General features: G+C 43.1%; 1 protein-coding gene across 1 annotated transcript in view; it reads left to right on the top strand.

Annotated features, from left to right (window-relative positions):
- Positions 1–14,675, top strand: part of POU2F1 (POU class 2 homeobox 1) — a 92,198-nt gene extending 77,523 nt beyond the window's left edge. The window contains exons 12-15 of the mRNA XM_077479745.1: positions 7,985–8,096; positions 9,649–9,994; positions 12,304–12,392; positions 14,247–14,675. Coding sequence (XP_077335871.1) covers positions 7,985–8,096; positions 9,649–9,994; positions 12,304–12,392; positions 14,247–14,551 — 852 coding nt within the window. The 3' untranslated portion in view covers positions 14,552–14,675. The remainder of the gene's footprint in view (positions 1–7,984; positions 8,097–9,648; positions 9,995–12,303; positions 12,393–14,246) is intronic.
- The last annotated feature ends 1,974 nt before the right edge of the window (positions 14,676–16,649 follow it).

Below are 16,649 nucleotides of genomic sequence, written 5' to 3' on the forward strand. Positions count from 1 at the left end.
GTATGCTGACGCCTTAAGAGTTATCTTCACTGGAACTAAGGGGCCAAGCCCAACCCCTGAAAAACAACCCTACACCATAATCCCCCCTCCATCAAATGATTTGGACTAGTGAACAAAGCAAGGTCCATAAAGACATGGATGAGAGAGTTAGGGGTGGAGGAACTTGACTGGCCTGCACAGAGTCCTGACCGCAACCCGATAGAACACCTTTGGGATGGATTTAAGCAGAGACTGAGAGCCAGACCACCTCATTCAACATCAGTGAACCAGACCTTGTCCACATCAGTGCCTGACCTCACAAATGCGCTTCTGGAAGAATGGTCACACATTCCCATAGACACACTCCTAAACCTTGTGGACGGCCTTCCCAGAAGAGTTGAAGCTGTTATAGCTGCAAAGGGTGTGCCAACTCAATATTGAACCCTATGGGCTAAGACTGGGATGGCATTAAAGTTCATGTGAGTGTGCAAAGGCAGGCGTCCCAATACCTTTGGTAATATAGTGTATGCCATAGCTCCCAAATGTCCCTGATTTGGAACAAAGTCCCTCTTTCCTCCTCATTTGTCCCTCATTTTGGTGTGATCTATATAGTTGTATATAAAATGCACTATTTATCTTTCAAAGTGTGTTTCCCAGCGCTAAACCTTTCATCTGATTTCTAAATTGCTACATTTGTAAATGTCAGTAGACAATATAAAGGAAATCTAGTGGTTAAAAAAAGCATTTGTGGGTTTAACTAATCTTTTTTTTTTTGTTTGTATATTTCTCTTCTAAGGGGGGTGTGCCCTATGCCTACATAGTTTTTATAATAGGTGTCCCTCGTTCCCATCTCAGAAAGTTGGGAGGTATGTGTATGTATAAATGGACTAAGCGATAATGAAATCATTTTGCCGAGCAATAGTGAAAATGGAGCCATGAGCTGGCAGGCTGTATACATTTCACGACAATTTTTTTTGCCGTTTTAAAGAACTGTGAGGGGGGGGGATGTTTTGTAGCACACGGCTAATTTCCTGGCACAATGGACAGCAGCCTCACGGCTTGAAAATCTTTTTATTTCCTTTTTCAACATGAGTTGCTTTTACATTTTGGGGTTTCTGAACCTTGATTTCTAATCTATATCCATCGTCGCCCAGCCACCCCTCTTCTGTTTTTAGTTCCAGACTTTTTGTCAAATAAAAGCTTCTAATCTCTGCAAGAGAACAGTGAATGGTTACAGGTGATTTATCCAGTGGTCACATGTCAGTATATTATAAATATCTCGGCTTTTACAGCTGTGTTGTGGCGGTTCAGTTGGGGTAATTGAGCCGCACGGAGCAGGTGGTCGCTGTCAATGAATAACTGCAGGTGATGGATGTGTCACCTCAGTGTACACACAGCCTAATGCCGTACAGCATGTGAGGTGTCCCCTCCACCCTCCTCTCTGTATGACTATAAAATGCCGGCTGATTTATTGCAGATGTGCCCCGCTCATCTGTACCTTCCAAGTGGCGGCTTATTCTGTGCTGCAGTAAGGTGATAAATAAGGATGACCAAAACAGAGGTTTTTTTTTTTTAATTTCCCTAAAATTGTGACAAAAATCAGGTTTCAGCTAAATTTTATTAGACCCCTTTCACACTGTGGCTTTTTTCAGGCGCTTTAGCGTTACAAAAAAGCGCCTGTAAAGCGCTTGAAAGAAGCCTCATCTGCAATCCCAATGTGAAAGCCCAAGTGCTTTAAGAGCCCTTTCACACTGCCAGCGCCAAAAAAATGCTGATAAAGCGCCACTTAAACTAGCGGTGCTTTACCAGCGTATTTCCAGCGCTAGCGGGGCGTTTTTAACCCCTGCTAGTGGCCAAATAAAGGGTTAAAAGTGCCCACAAAGCGCTGCTGCCAAAAGCGTTTTGCAGACGTTTTTCAGGCGCTTCCTATTGATTTCAATGGGAAGTGGCGCTTTAGGAGCGTTGTAGTCACCGCTCCAAAAGCGCTGCAAAGAAGCTGCTTGCAGGACTTTTTTTGACACCCTGCCAGCTCAGCGCCTCCAGTGTGAAAGCACTCGGACTTTCACATTGGGATTGCACATGAGGCTTCTTTCAGGCTTCTTTTTTTTTTTTTTTTTTAAACGCTAAAGCGCCTGAAAAACGCCCCAGTGTGAAAGGGGTCTAAATCAGAAATAGGTTTATTGTGCATTTATCTGTGTAAATCTAAACATTATGACCCTACGTCCTTAAAGCTGTATTAAACCCAAAAGCCAACATTTATTATGTTGCAGCTCACTAACTCTTAGATGTGATGGCTGTATTCGTATTTCTTTCTATTTTCATCTGGTGAGCCAGCCAGTAAGTCCATTTTGTTTTTCAAAAGAACAAGCACTCTTTTAGATGCATCAGTTTACAGGGATGAGACAAACCATTTAAAGAGGTGGGCCGGCTGAATTTTATTTTTTTAAAGTCAGCAGCTACAAACACTGTAGCTGCTGACTTTTGATAAGCACACTTACCTGTCCAGGGTGCCCGTGATGTCGGCCGACCATCCCTCGGCTCTCATGTCCCGGCGCCACCATTCTAACAAAGGGAAACTACTGCGCATGTGAGAGTCGTGCAGCGCTCTGTAAATGGTGGGCAGTGTTCTGGGACACACACAGTTACCAGAACGCAGCGCGCCACCTTCCCCAGAAGACAACGCGAGGAGGAGAAGACTGAAGACCACCGCGGTGTAGAAAGTGGCAGGTTAGGACGATCTGCCTAGCAACAGCCATTTCTGGTAAGTTAAAAAAAAAAAAAAAAAACTTTTTATTTTTTTATTTTTTATTTTTTTTTCAGGTTTTTAGGAACAATTTTTTAGGGTGGTCTTCTGCTTTAACCCTAACAGGGGTGCTTCCAAGGATCAGGTTTTATTTATTCATGTAAAACCTTTATATCATAAGGAAAAAAAATGTTTACTGTAACTGACTATAAAGTGTTAGATGGAGTTTAGCTTCAGTTTGTTAGTGTATCTAAATCTGCTAGTTTGGCTAACACTCTGCCCGCTTCCCCACCGACTGAAAATGCTGCTGACCAAAGATGCCCTTTGTGCTCCTTCATCCAGAGTGGGGGGGGCACGCTAAAATAGGGGGTGTTTTACTGGTTAAATGACCAGGTGAAAACAGAGGGGAGGGAAAAAAAGCTTTAAAAAGAAAACGGATGCAGCCATCGCATATAATGATTGTTATAATGTTAATGTTACATTTTTGGTTTTGGGTTTAATACTGCTTTAAGGTGATTTTAATGGTACATGCACATGGCTGGGAGGAGGTCGTACAGAGTACATTTGTGCATATTTCTCTGCAGGTTGTAAAACTCAGATATGAAATATGAACAAAGCATATCCCTTTATAGTGTGTCTCAATACTTGTCTCAAACCAGAGCACTAAGTGTAATTTCTGTCTGCTGCTTCGTTCCTCTGCTATCTGCATAAGTCTCTTCTGACAAGTTTTCCTGACACCAAGAGAAAAATGGTGACAGGAGGGAGCTCCAACTGATTGACAGCCTCAGCTCTGTTCCTGTGAGTTGTGTGAAGGGGGGTGTTTCCCTTTCCTTCCGACCGCTTCTCAGAGCTCTCCTCACTGAGCTCTAAAGTGTCACTTCACCTCTCCACACCCTTTTTTCCTGAACACTTAGGGCTTGTTCACGTGTGCGGATCCATTTTCAGACATCCGCTTGCTCAGCAGGGATCGATCCGTTGATCCCCGCTGAGCCGGCGGATGACAAGTCCCTCTCTGGACACTGCAGGGACGGACTTGTCAGATCTCCGCTCTACGCTATGGGGGGAATCGGATGAAAACGGACCGCCTGTCTGTTTTTCATCTGATCCGAACCGCCAGACGGATGGAAAATAGGAATCTATCCGTCTGGATTTAGCGGATCGGATGTCAGCAGACTTATGACCGCTGACATCCGTCGCTCCATAGAGCTGTATGGAGAGTCCGTTAAGGACCGCCTGAAAAAACTGACAGGCAGATCTGAACAGTCCGCACGTGTGTAAGGGGCCTAAGACAAGCTTAATGGTTCAGCACTTTGAACAGATGTAGAGAAAAGAGGGCTGCAGATAAACAGGTACAACGTGCGTAAGAGGATTTGTTTTTCTGTGTATCACCTGAGGCCAGTCACTTCACTGAGTACATGTAAGGGTTTACAACCACTTTAAAGCAATAGTACACAATTTGCAATTAAATACACACAATAAGAAAAACACCAAGAACACTAGATATGCTAATCTGCACCCTAAATGCACCCAGAAGAGCAACATTTTTAGAGCATAACTTTTCTGCTTCAGAAATTCCTAATTTTGCCGGGAAGCCAGTTTAATTCAGGGGTCTCCAAACTTTCTAAGCAAAGGGCCAATTTACTGTCATTCAAAATTTAGGGGGGCCGGACTGTGGCATTCAGTGATGCAAAGGTGACAGTCCAGGATCCTCTACCTTTTTAAAGCTGAATTCTAGGTATGTTTATTTTTTATTTTTTGCATAGCTACATTGGTCTACACCCAGTACCCCATAATGACAAAGTGAACACAGAATTTTAGAAAGGTCTGTGAATTTATTAAAAAGAAAAAACTGAAATATCACGTGTTCAGACTGTTTACTTTGTTGAAACACCTTTGGCAACAGCCTCAAATCTTTTTGGGTATGACTTTACAAGCTTGGCACACCTGGATTGTGGGATTTTTTTGCCATTCTTCTTTGCAAATCCTCTCAAGCTCAGTCAGGTTGGATGGGAACCGTCGGTGCACAGCCATTTTCAGGTCTCCCCAGAGATGTTCAAGTCAGGAGTCTGAATGGGCCACTCTAGAACATTCACAGAGTTGCCCCTAAGCCAAAGCCACTCCTGTGTTATCTTGGCTGTGTGCTTAGGATCGTTGTTATGTTTAAAAGGTGAACCTTCAGCCCAGTCTAAGGTCCTGAGCACTGCAGAACAGGTTTTCATTGGGGATATCTCTGTGCTTTGCTCTATTCAGCTTTCCCTCAACCTTGACCAGTCTCCCAGTCCATGCTGCTGAAAAACATCCTGATGCTGCCACCACCATGCTTCACTTTTGGGATGGTATTGAGAAGGTGATGTGCAGTGCCTGGTTTCCTCCAGACATAACATTTGGAATTGAGGCCAGACAGTTCAATCTTTGTTTCATCAGACCAGAAAATCTTGTTCCTTACAGTCTGAGCCCTTCAGATGCTTTTTTGCAAACTCAAAATGGCCTTTTTTAAATTTGTTTTGCACTGAGGAAAGGCTTCCTTCTGCCCGCTCTGCCATAAAGCCCATATTGGCAGAGGGCTGCAGTGATGGTTGTTATTGTCAGGTCACCTGAGGCCAAGTGACAGATGCACAATGTTGGGGGTCAGGAGTGCACCGCTACGGTAGTGGACCTTACAGCTGACTGCTGTGGCTGGCTCTGAGTGGTTCAGGAAAGCAGCATCTCTGGAGCACCAACAGGAATCCCACTGGGAGCTACAGCATGAGATTCCCCAGGGAGCAGAGTCTAAGCCCTTGTACACACGGTCGGAGATTCTGACAGAATGTGTCTGATCGGACCGTATTGTCGGATAATCCGACTGTGTGTGGTCTCCATCGGACTGTTTCCGTCGGAATATCCGACGGACCAAGTTTTCCAACTTGTCTATAAAAGTTTCCGACAACATGCTCTGATCGGACATACTCCGATCATGTGTAGCCTACTCCGACGGACAAAGTGCCACGCATGCTCAGAACAAATTCCTAGACCAAAGCTATTGGCTACTAGCCTGAATGTAGTCCCGTCGTAACAAAATAATGTTATCACGTTATGTACAATCGGATTTTCCGACAACTTTGTCTGACCGTGTGTATGCAACAGTTTCGAACCAAATCCAACAGATGTGGTTGTCATAATGTCCGACCGTGTGTACAAGGGCTTAGAGCCAGCAGGTGTTCACTAGAGCCCCTAGTGGTGGGGATGGACTTTGCTGCAACTGGCTCCAGGTCACGGCCCCAGGGTCTCCCAGCTCACAGTAGGCTACTGGAGGAAAGAGGAAGCAGCAGACTGGCAAACGAGATGGAGGATAAGCCAAAAGGTTGGGGCAACGAGCAGACAGGGGTAGTCAAAGAACACGCCAAAGGTCAGGGTATGAAGCAGGCAAGGATGGTCGAGAACAAGCCAAGGACAGTAAACAGAATCAGGCGTGGAGCATACAGGAACCCAAACACACAATATTGATCAGCGAGGCTTGGCTGCCATGCACAGGTTAATATAGTGTTCCCCGTTAGAGGCTGGGGTGGAGCGATGTTTGAGGGAAGATTACTTAAGCAGACAGGTGAACAGGGTCGGTCTCTAAGCTGAACACAACAGAGAGGTAAGCAGACAGACATGAACATTACTGCAGACACATGACAGTCCTTCTAGAACTTTGTCCCATCTCCAAACAGGATCTCTGGAGCTCAGTCAGTCTTACTATGGCCCTTCTCCCCCGATTTCTTAGTCTGGCTGGGCAACTAGCTCTTGGAATAATCCTGGTTCTGCCAAACTTCTTCCATTTGACAATTATGGAGGCCACTGTGCTCTTTGGAAGCTTCAATCCAGCAGAAAGTTTTTGTAGCCTACCCCAGATCTCTGCCTTGCAATAATCCTGTCTCTGAGCTCTGCAGTCAGTTGACCTCATGGCTTTTGCTCTGATACAGTCTGCATTGTCAGCTTTGAGGCCTTTATAGAGAGGTGAATATAAGAATTGATACATCTCCGCTCGGTTAAACAATCAGCAGCTGAACACTATAACTCAGATGTTGGGCATGAAAAATGAGTGCAAAAATAAGAGTGCAGCGCTAAAATTAGACTGTAAACTTAGATGACACAATGCCTACCAGCATGTGATAAATAAAGTTCAGTGTGCAATAACGAATACGCAATATCACTGTTGCTAATATGCAATATTTTTTAAATAGTGAAATTATTAAAAGCAACCAACAACTAGCATAATACAATATAGCATATTATATACTATAGTACTTTGAATGGACTATATATATATATATAGTGTATATGTATATATGTGTGTGTATGTGTGTATATATATATATATATATCTTTTTTTTTTTTTTTTTTTTTTGTAATTAATAAATATTATATATGAATGAGAGATTCTATATCTGTTGCTACTACAGTGTCTTCTGGGTCCCATGCTGAGTGACTTACCTGCTGCATATTGAATATGGGGTTACTTGCTTTGCACTGATGCCTTTCAGAGAACACCTTGTTTTTTTTTTTTCTCTATTAATACAAGGTGTTGATTGGATAAAATGGAGATCCTGATGTTAATTCCCCCGAAATCAACCAATCCTGATGTCACTGCCCCAAAATCAACCAATCGGAGAACATGTTTGCATTAGTTGAAAGCAAAAAAAAGGCGTTCTCTGGATGGCGCCCATGTCTAGCAATTTGACCCTCTGTGCGGTGTTCACTATGCAGCTTGACCAGCGCAACTATACGGGAAAAAAAAAACGAAACCTCATAACCTGGAATTCAGCTTTAAACACAAGTCAACGCCATTTGCCTTAATATTATTTTGAGCTTCTTGTAAGGGAAAGGAGCTGCTTCACAAAAAAAGGGGGCAAGCTTGGTAGCTGTGGCTGGTAGGTGTTCAAGACCCTTATTGGAGTTCAGTGCCTTTTCTGTGTTTAGCGCCGCTTTACATTAAAATCGCACCACTTCAGTACAATTTCAAAGCCGCAGGACAGTGCGATTTCATCTGCAGCTTACAAGTCGCACATGAAATCGCCAAGAATAGTGCAGGGACTATTCTTCAAAACGCACCTATTGAGACATTACCATAGAAAGACATTAGATGGGACTTCTGGTGCGATTTGTAAATCACATGTCGCACTGGTGTGAACGGGATTTTATGCATTTGTATGTGTCAGGCTTAGGACATGCTCTTGTAGAGGGCGCATGTGGCACCTGCACTGTGGCTATCAGTTCTAACATTGCATCTCTGCATTTTAGGTGGCCTCTACACCAAGCCTTGTGACAAGTACTGCAGCAAACACCTTGACTGTAAACCCAGTCCTCCCTCTAACCTGTGCTGCAGCAGCAGTCACCAGCTACTCTGTCCCAGGTAAGGTCTCACCATTCTCTACAGCTAATCAACAATGTATTATCAATCTCAGCTGATTACTATTCAAAATTCTTGAAATCTTTTATTTCTTTCAACATTTTATCTAAATGTATACATGTCTTAAAGGAGGGGGACCTTTTTAGTAAATTCTGCATAGATACATAGGTGCATCTTTTATTATTATTATTATTATTATTATTAAACTATTTCAATCCAAACCGTTTTTTTTTTTTATTTTTTTTTTTATTTTTTTTTTCAGTTTTGGATGGATTGAAGAGGCATTAGAATGCTTGTCAGTTTTTATTGCTGTCTGTGTCCCTGTGAAGGAGATCCCCCCCTCTCTTTGTCCTGTTTACTGTTCACATTAAAAGTGAATGTAAATAAAAACCCCAATTTTTGTCCCCAGAAGAGAAATACAGGGGAAATCTTCCAATGGGGACACTAATTCTCGTGACTTGGGGGTCCCCAAGGAATGACCTTAATTTGCAGGGATTTCCTCTCACTTCCTGTCTGGTTATGGGACAGGAAGTGAAGGAAAATCTCTGCAATGTGATACAGATGGTGAAAAAAAAATTCTGATGGGTTGTAACCCTCCACTGCTCTATCCAAAATGGGGGGGGGGGGGGGGAATTGCCTATAGCTCTACTTTAATTCACTGTACTATTAATAGTTCAGTCAAGAGACTCTGCCTAGGCTGACATTATGTCATCAGTCTGCTGCAAGCAGGGAGTAGCATTTCCTCACTCTTCTCTCCCCTAGTGATTAGGCTACAACAATGTAACTTGGTAGAAGAGGGGAAAGACTTCATCGGGGGGGCTGATCTGTATTAGACATTTTGTAAACACAACCAAGAGCTGCACAGACACCAGGTTGTATATAATTGTGTCATCTCTGAGTTGGCATCTTATTCAAGGCAATAGATGGTAACCGTGGATGATGCCTGATCAAAAAGATATAGAAGGTGAAGGCACTGTCAAGAGGAGAGTATTGTGATCTCTGTGAGAGGTTATAAATAACTGGAAGTGTGACACTTACACATTACTCAACAAGAATGTACTTTTTAAAGTGTAAATTAACTGTATCTGTGCACTACAGGCTGAAAATGCTATTTAATTATTTTTTAACATTCAAAACAGACTCACTTAACAATCTATATCTCCATGCTTTATTTTGTTGAGAAATCACTTTCAAAGGACCCCAAAGCATTTCTATCTATCAATTAAGGGCAGGTGATTCATGTAGCATTTACTTCCTGTAATCCATCTGCCTTTAGCTCAGCCATGCAGGCAGGAGGGCGTGCTTAGCTGAGAAAGCCCCTCCTTCAAATGAGAAGGAAAAAAAAAAAGTTCATAAAGACTCTTGGGATGACATAATTTTTACCTAGGCTGGAAACCATGAAGCAACTGAAGAAATGTAAAAAAAGAAATAAAAAATGTAATTGATTGAGAGACGGAGTAAAGTTTTGCTTTAACATGTAAATATATATCTGATGCCAATTCCATTTTTAGTCAGGTTGCTTTCTTGCTGAAAATACATGTATGTTTCCTTTCAGGCACAACAGGGACTCCCACTGCCAACACGGCAACTGTGATATCTACTGCACCTCCAGTATCGTCTACCCTGACATCCCCGTCACTGAGCCCATCCCCGTCCGGCTCCGCAGCCGCTCCTGAAGCATCTAGCGCTAGTGAAACCAGTACAACGCACACCACCTCCACTCCACTCACTTCTCCCTTGAGCAGCGGCCAAGTGATGGTGACGGCTTCGGGAATCCACACAGCGGCTGCCACAGCACTACAGGGAGCAACGCAGCTGCCCTCCAACGCGAGCCTCGCTGCCATGGCCGCTGCAGCGGGGCTGAACCCTGGGCTGATGGCACCCTCGCAGTTTGCCGCTGGGTGAGCATATGCTTTTTCACCACTTGCATGTCCAGTACAGATTATTGTTTTGTATGAGTATCCGCCAAAAAATGTGAGTTGCCTTGTTCTATATTCGAAATGCCACAGTTTCTTCTTCAACCAACCTTGGAAACTTTACATAGTTAGGTTAACAAAAGGCACATTGGGCAAATAAATAAATAACACTTTGCATCTTCGAAGTAAAAAAAAAAAGAGAAGTAGACTAAGAAATTCTTCTTTTTTCACATTAACAGTCTAATTGCTCAAATCAGCCATTTTCAACCCTTTTGATATGAAGGAATCCTTGATGTAATTTTAATAGTTTAGCAAACCTCTCCTAAAAATTGATATTGCTCAAGGTATATTAGTGTGATTGTAAGTTGAAATAATTGGAGAAAACGCAGGTAGTGGCAAGTGTCCCTGTTCAAATCAGTGGTCAGTGAAAGGAATGTCCCTCTTGCAGACAACTGAAAATATCATTGCTGTGAGTGGGGAGGCCCAGTGTTACCATGCCACTTATTCTGCTCTGACACTTGCTCTGCTGAAGTGAGGCAGGTGCCCGCACTGTACAGACACTGTCGAGGAGGAGGTCAGTATGCCACTGCTAAAAGAAGCCATAGAAAGCTCTGAAGGGACATAAGGAGCTCCTAGCAAATTCTGGAGCAACGTTGAAGTTTCTAGGCCAGAAAATGGTTGACCTAGATCAGTGGTCTCCAAACTGTGACCTGGGGGCTGGATGCAGCCTTTACTTGCCTTTATCTTGCCCTTGGGGCATTATTTCCTTCACTGTTGCTGATGTAGTTTCTGACACTGACAGTGTGACAATAATCCTCCCACTAACACCAAGGACTATTCCCTCCATTGACACCAATGATTGGAGGAATTAACCCTTCCATTGACATAATGATGGGGCACTAATTCTCCCATTGATGCAAATGATAAGGCATTATTCCTCCCATTGACACCAGTGATTGGGCATTATTCCTTCCCCTAATTCCAAGAATGGATCATTGTTTACTACTGATGCCAGGGCATTTTCTACTCCAGATGAACACAGTGGGGGCCCCTTAAAGTTTTGAAAGACAGTAAACTGGTCCATTGTTTAGAAAGTTTGGATGCCTTGGCCTAACATAGTGCACTACAATGCCTGGCCTCATGTGGTGAGAGTATGCATCCAGTTCCTGGAGGATGAAGGAATCGATGCCATTGAACGGCCCCCACACTCGCCTGACCTAAATCCAATAGAACACCTCTGAGACATTTTTTCGGTCCATCCGACACCACCAGGTTACACCTCAGTCTGTTGAGAATCTCAGTGATGCCCTGATCCTGATCTGGAAGGAAATACTCCAGGACACCATCCGTCATCTCATTAGGAGCATGCCCGAGGTTGTCAGGCATGCATACAAGCACGTGGCGGTCATACAAACTACTGAGTACCATTTTGAGTTGCTGCAATGAAATTTCAGCAAAATGGACTAGTCTGTTGCATTGCATCATTTTTTCACTTTGCTTTTTGGGGTGTCTTTGAATTCAGCCCCCTGTAGGTTGATCATTTTAATTTCCATCAAACGATGTGGCATCCTTTCAGCCGTAACACATTTCCCAGTCCATATCAGTATAGATATCCAGCATGATATTTTTCCCCATTGAGATTGATGTGTTTTTAAAGTGTTGCTTTCATTTTTTTGAGCAGTGTAAATTATTCAATATGTACAAAGGCACTAAATGCCTTTGCAAATCCAGATTTTGCCTGGTAACAAGTAGCAAGGCAATATCTGGGTGATGTCCTCACCGTACAAGGGTATAGCCTATACAGAGATCAGAGCTGTAGGTAGGACCCAGCAGGTCCTCCCACTACAGGATGCCTGTATAAAACTATAGGAGGGGGGCGGATACAAGACCAGTCACCCAGGAAAGAGAGCAGCTGCTGTGCCCGGTCTGTATTACAGCAAACGCCTGCCGAGAGGCAAAGTGGAGGAGAAGTTTCATGCTGGATTACTGCACAGATTTGGAAGATATTCATAAAGTATACAAAGAATGAATTAAGAATACACATGACTCTAATATATGTGCACAATATTTGTTTAGCTCAGGGCTTTTGAACTAAACCTGCTGCTTCGCTATTCATTGGCAAAAACGAAATGCACTGTAAGCTTTTGCGTGGCAAACCGGTTTCCTAAGCATTGGTCTTTTTTGTCAAGTCAGAATTCAGAAAGTTTTGTAGACTTTTTATAACTGTATTTGTATTTTATTTGTGTTGTTCTTATCTGACTGCATTTATGAACCCTGCATTCTTTTCTTTGCAGAGGTGCCTTATTTAGTCTGAACCCAGGGACATTGGGGGGCGCACTCAGCCCTGCTCTGATGAGTAACAGCACCCTGGCGACAATACAAGGTTAGTCACATTACCCTAGGATTTACATTAATTTCCTTTGTGCTGTCCATGGTTGCTGCCTGTTAAGTGTGAATGTATCAGGGGCAGGGCTCGTTCATGCTGTTTGGAGAGGCAGTAAAACCTTGCTTTATTACCACCCACCAAACGTAACCCATTGAAGTGAATGAGGTCACGTTGCAATGTTGTGGCATTTATGAGGTTAAAACAGGCAGTGAGGCGGTGACATATCGCCTCTTCACCGCCTCTTAAAAGCCTTTAAAAAGCAATCTATACGTGCCATTAGTGTGAACGATCCCTTAAAGCAGAACTGTACTCAAGTGTTATATTAAAGGGAAGCTTCACCCCAATCCTGTAAACTGTAAGCAAGGCACAGGTAAAAATTGTATTGCATGGTAATTGTAGAAATAGGAAGAGCTAGCCCCATCACAGCACACCTCGCCCGGTCCAAGTGGTTAGCAGGTGAATGCAGCTTCAGCTTGATTCATCCAAACCATGCTCTCAACATGTTTGCCCCACCCCCGGGGCATAATCATGGAGGTCATGATACCTCCATGATTAAGCTCCAGGGGTGCTGCGAAACATGTTGGGTGCATGGCTTGGATGAATCAAGCTGAGGCTGCTTTTAAATGCTAACCACTTAGCCCGGCATCCGCACGCCTTGCCCAGCCCATCTTTATCTACTACAAGCATGTGTTTGGTCTGGAAGAACCTTTCCCCAGCCTGCACCCTCACTAGTCAGCGGCATCCAATTCATTGGGCCTGGTTAACTTGCGTGGGCGCCATAAAGCATTTTATTGTGGATCACATAGAAATTTCTAATTAAAAAAACAAAAACCCCTATGCAGAGTCAGACTAACATTATTTTGCATTCTGGCCAACGTTTCCAGTGTCTCTTCTGTTCTAAGCCACCATAAGGGCCTCTGGGAAACCTGGCACTTCCTTTTCTTTTGTAAGTTGAACTCCATTGATGATGCACTGCCAGTTCCCATGCACATCCAGTATTCTAGCTAGAGAATCTTGTTTATACATTGCTGATATTATAGCAATGTGTAAGAAATATGATTCCGCGTGTAGTTCTATTGTTTACATGTCGCCATAATATTGGCAACATCACCAGAACTTGTAGTTGCCTTAAGACTTCTGGGATAGATGACTCTTGTATCCCAGGAGTCTGCAGGCAGTGCAGCTATGCAGAAGTAAAGGGTTGAGAACCAAAAAAGTTATTTCCAAAAATTTAATTTAGTGAATATGGAGGTTAACGGTAAGATTGTTTTGCTTTAAATATGTTAAGCGTGTTACTGGAATGAATATATAAAGAGTTGTTTAAAAGGCTTAAACACCTTTCCTGGGGAAAATGCAATGCTAGCCAGATGGCCAAAAGCCTTAATCATATGGTATCCGTGGAAGCAAGAAGCAGTGTTTAGACTGGCTGAACCTTCCCTTTAGCAGAAATCATCCAGCATATCCCAAAAATCCCTGAGTTTTGGGGAGACCCAGAAGATATGCAGCAAGGTGCCTTCAGATTTCAGGCCACACCAACATTTATTAGAGACCTGTGTAAACATGCAGTGCTGGACCGCAGGGGTCTTGTACCAACTAGTGAGCCGTTTGTAAGCCTCCTCTTGATTACTTGCATGCTATAGAAGCGCCAAAATATTGTGGTTCTATAGGAAAAGTGAGTGCATGCTTGTGGGGTGGGGGAGATTAAAGCAAACCGGGTCCTTTGCCCTTCATGTGTTTCAATGTTAGCCTTAAAATTACCCCATTGCCCCACTGGGGCAGAAAGTGAGAACCAGCTGCCTCTTTCTTCTGTGTGCATTTCTCCACTAATTGTTTTCTTCTTGTTTTCACTAGCTCTGGCCTCTGGTGGATCTCTTCCAATAACGCCACTGGATGCTACTGGGAACTTGGTGTTTGCCAACGCAGGTGGAACTCCTAACATTGTGACTGCTCCCTTATTCCTCAACCCTCAGAATCTTTCCTTGTTCACCAGCAGCCCGGTTAGCCTGGTCTCATCCGCAGGGGCTGCCACACCCATCACAAGCTTTCACGCCACCTCCTCCTCTTTTGACTCCATCCAGAACTCTCTCTTTACAGTGGCCTCTGCCAGCGGACCAGCTTCCACCACCACCACCACATCCGGCTCCAAAGCACAGTGAGCTGAGTCGGTGCGATCACTTCTGCTTTTTTTGGCTAGTGATCAAACGAGTTAAGATAAAAAAAAACAATGTGGTCTGCTCCCGCTTAACTGAAATAAAATTGCGGAGAGAGAAAAAAAAAAAAAGACGAGAAGAACAAATAATGGACATTTTGCCTAATTTTATAATAAACATTCTCTTTTCAGGATGACCACTGATCAGAGAACTTTCTAACCAAAAATGTAAAAAAAAGGAAAAAATTACAAAAAAAAAATCACAAAAAGTGGAAGGACTACTTTATCATTTTCCAGCAGTCACATGGACAAGATAAGGTTGGTTGTTTAAACAAACAAAAAAAATCTGATAGTGGAATGGGATTTTGGTTGAGTCTGAAAATACTTTTTATTGTTAATTTTTTTTTTTTTATTATCATTTTGTACAGGTCTGTTGTACAGACCTTTTATGTCATGCAAAGTGTTTATAGTCATATCAAAAAAAAAAAAATGTTGGGGTTCCTTTCGTAACTGGTACAATTTAGGCAGGCCTGTATTGCTGATGTTTTTCAGATGAATTTCCAGGTAGAGTGGTCCTCTTGGAGGATTAGTCGTTAAGATTTGTCATAACGTTCCTAAGCAGCAATGAGTTCTATTCTATGTTGGGTTCTGATTATTGCTATACCCACGTTACTGCTTACGGGATTCTGTTATTTCCCATGAGTACACTCCTGTCCTGGTTTCTTAAAGGGGTTTTCCTCATTCAGATGCTTTGGCCGATTGTTGGGCCTTTTGCAGCTTTTTCTGCATTTATTGCTTTTTGTTCAAGCTTCCTTCCATTTTTTATTTTTTTTCCTTTTTGGTATATTTACCAATTTTTGGCATTTGTAATTCTGTGGGATACGACTCGACTTTACCTGTGCAGCTGGTATGGTTTTATGACGTGTTCCAGGACAACGAGATGCATAGATAAGGAAACTAGAAGCTTAGACAAAGCCCTCGAAAACCCTTTTAAGAATCAACTTTGGACCTCTAACGACAGACTGCTGTATATGATGTGTGCAAGGTGTGGATTAATTTATTGAGAAGGCTGAACATTTCTCAACTCAACCTGTGAATGTTTGATCACAATTTTATTATACACTACAGAACAATAAGCCTTTCGAGATGTATCGACGGTCAGTTTCAAAAGCAAACTCTCCTCTTGTTGACTAATGGGCAGATTCAGGAGGAAAACTGGATGTGTTCAGTCCAATCGTGGAGCCAACAGGTACTCCTGAGACAACCAAAAGAAGAATCGCACCTATTGGGTGCTTTGGTAACCTTGTTCCTAGGATTTGGCCAGACAGCGATGAGCTCCAGCTGCAATATAATAAAAATTGCTCGAGGTCTTTTGCACACATCATGAGGCACATTTCCAACCATGGGTGGCTGGGCTGCCCAGCCCTCTTGTACAACTTGAAATTTTGGACGAATATCTTAGGACCGGGTGCTTACGGTGTGTAAAAGACGAGCGTCCATCGGTTTCTGCCAGCCTGGAGAGTAGTCCGTAACAACATTATTTCCTGTCCCCTACTTTCACTTTACCCATATCTTTTTATATATGAAACCAAATATCTGAGTGAATGAGAAGGCAGACTGGATCGTTGCCCTGCAGTTCACACTACGCCTCCCAGGCGGGACAGTTTTGTGGCCGCTTTAGTGACCTGACGCTATGGATCCATGTTTTGTGACGCTAAATAGGCGGAGGGTGAATCAAGGCACCCACCTTCTGCTTTAGAGGGTGTTCTTTTGTGAACACTTGATGCACTGAGTTATGATGGTCCTGATCGTGGCAGAAACTCTCCCTCTGCTCCTCCATATCTTTTTGTAATTTTTTTTTCTTTTTAAACAAAGTATTATGGTAACCTTGCTTATGTAAATGTAGGTAGCCATTTTGGGCACTCTGAAAGTTGACCTTTCTGGCCTTTGTCACCAAATTCCGAGGCACTTTTTTGACGTCGCAGGTTCCTTGTGGACTGATAAACTGAAGATTAGTCCCCCGCCATGGCTACTTCCATCGACGTTGGCTACGGCTACCATTTAATTCACCATCTCTAACCATTTCTAGACTAGTGAACTGCGAG

The sequence above is a fragment of the Lithobates pipiens genome, unplaced genomic scaffold, assembly GCF_037356315.1.
Source record: "Lithobates pipiens isolate NorthernLeopardFrog02 unplaced genomic scaffold, aLitPip1_a1.2 Scaffold_16, whole genome shotgun sequence".
In the NCBI taxonomy this organism is placed as follows: domain Eukaryota; kingdom Metazoa; phylum Chordata; class Amphibia; order Anura; family Ranidae; genus Lithobates; species Lithobates pipiens.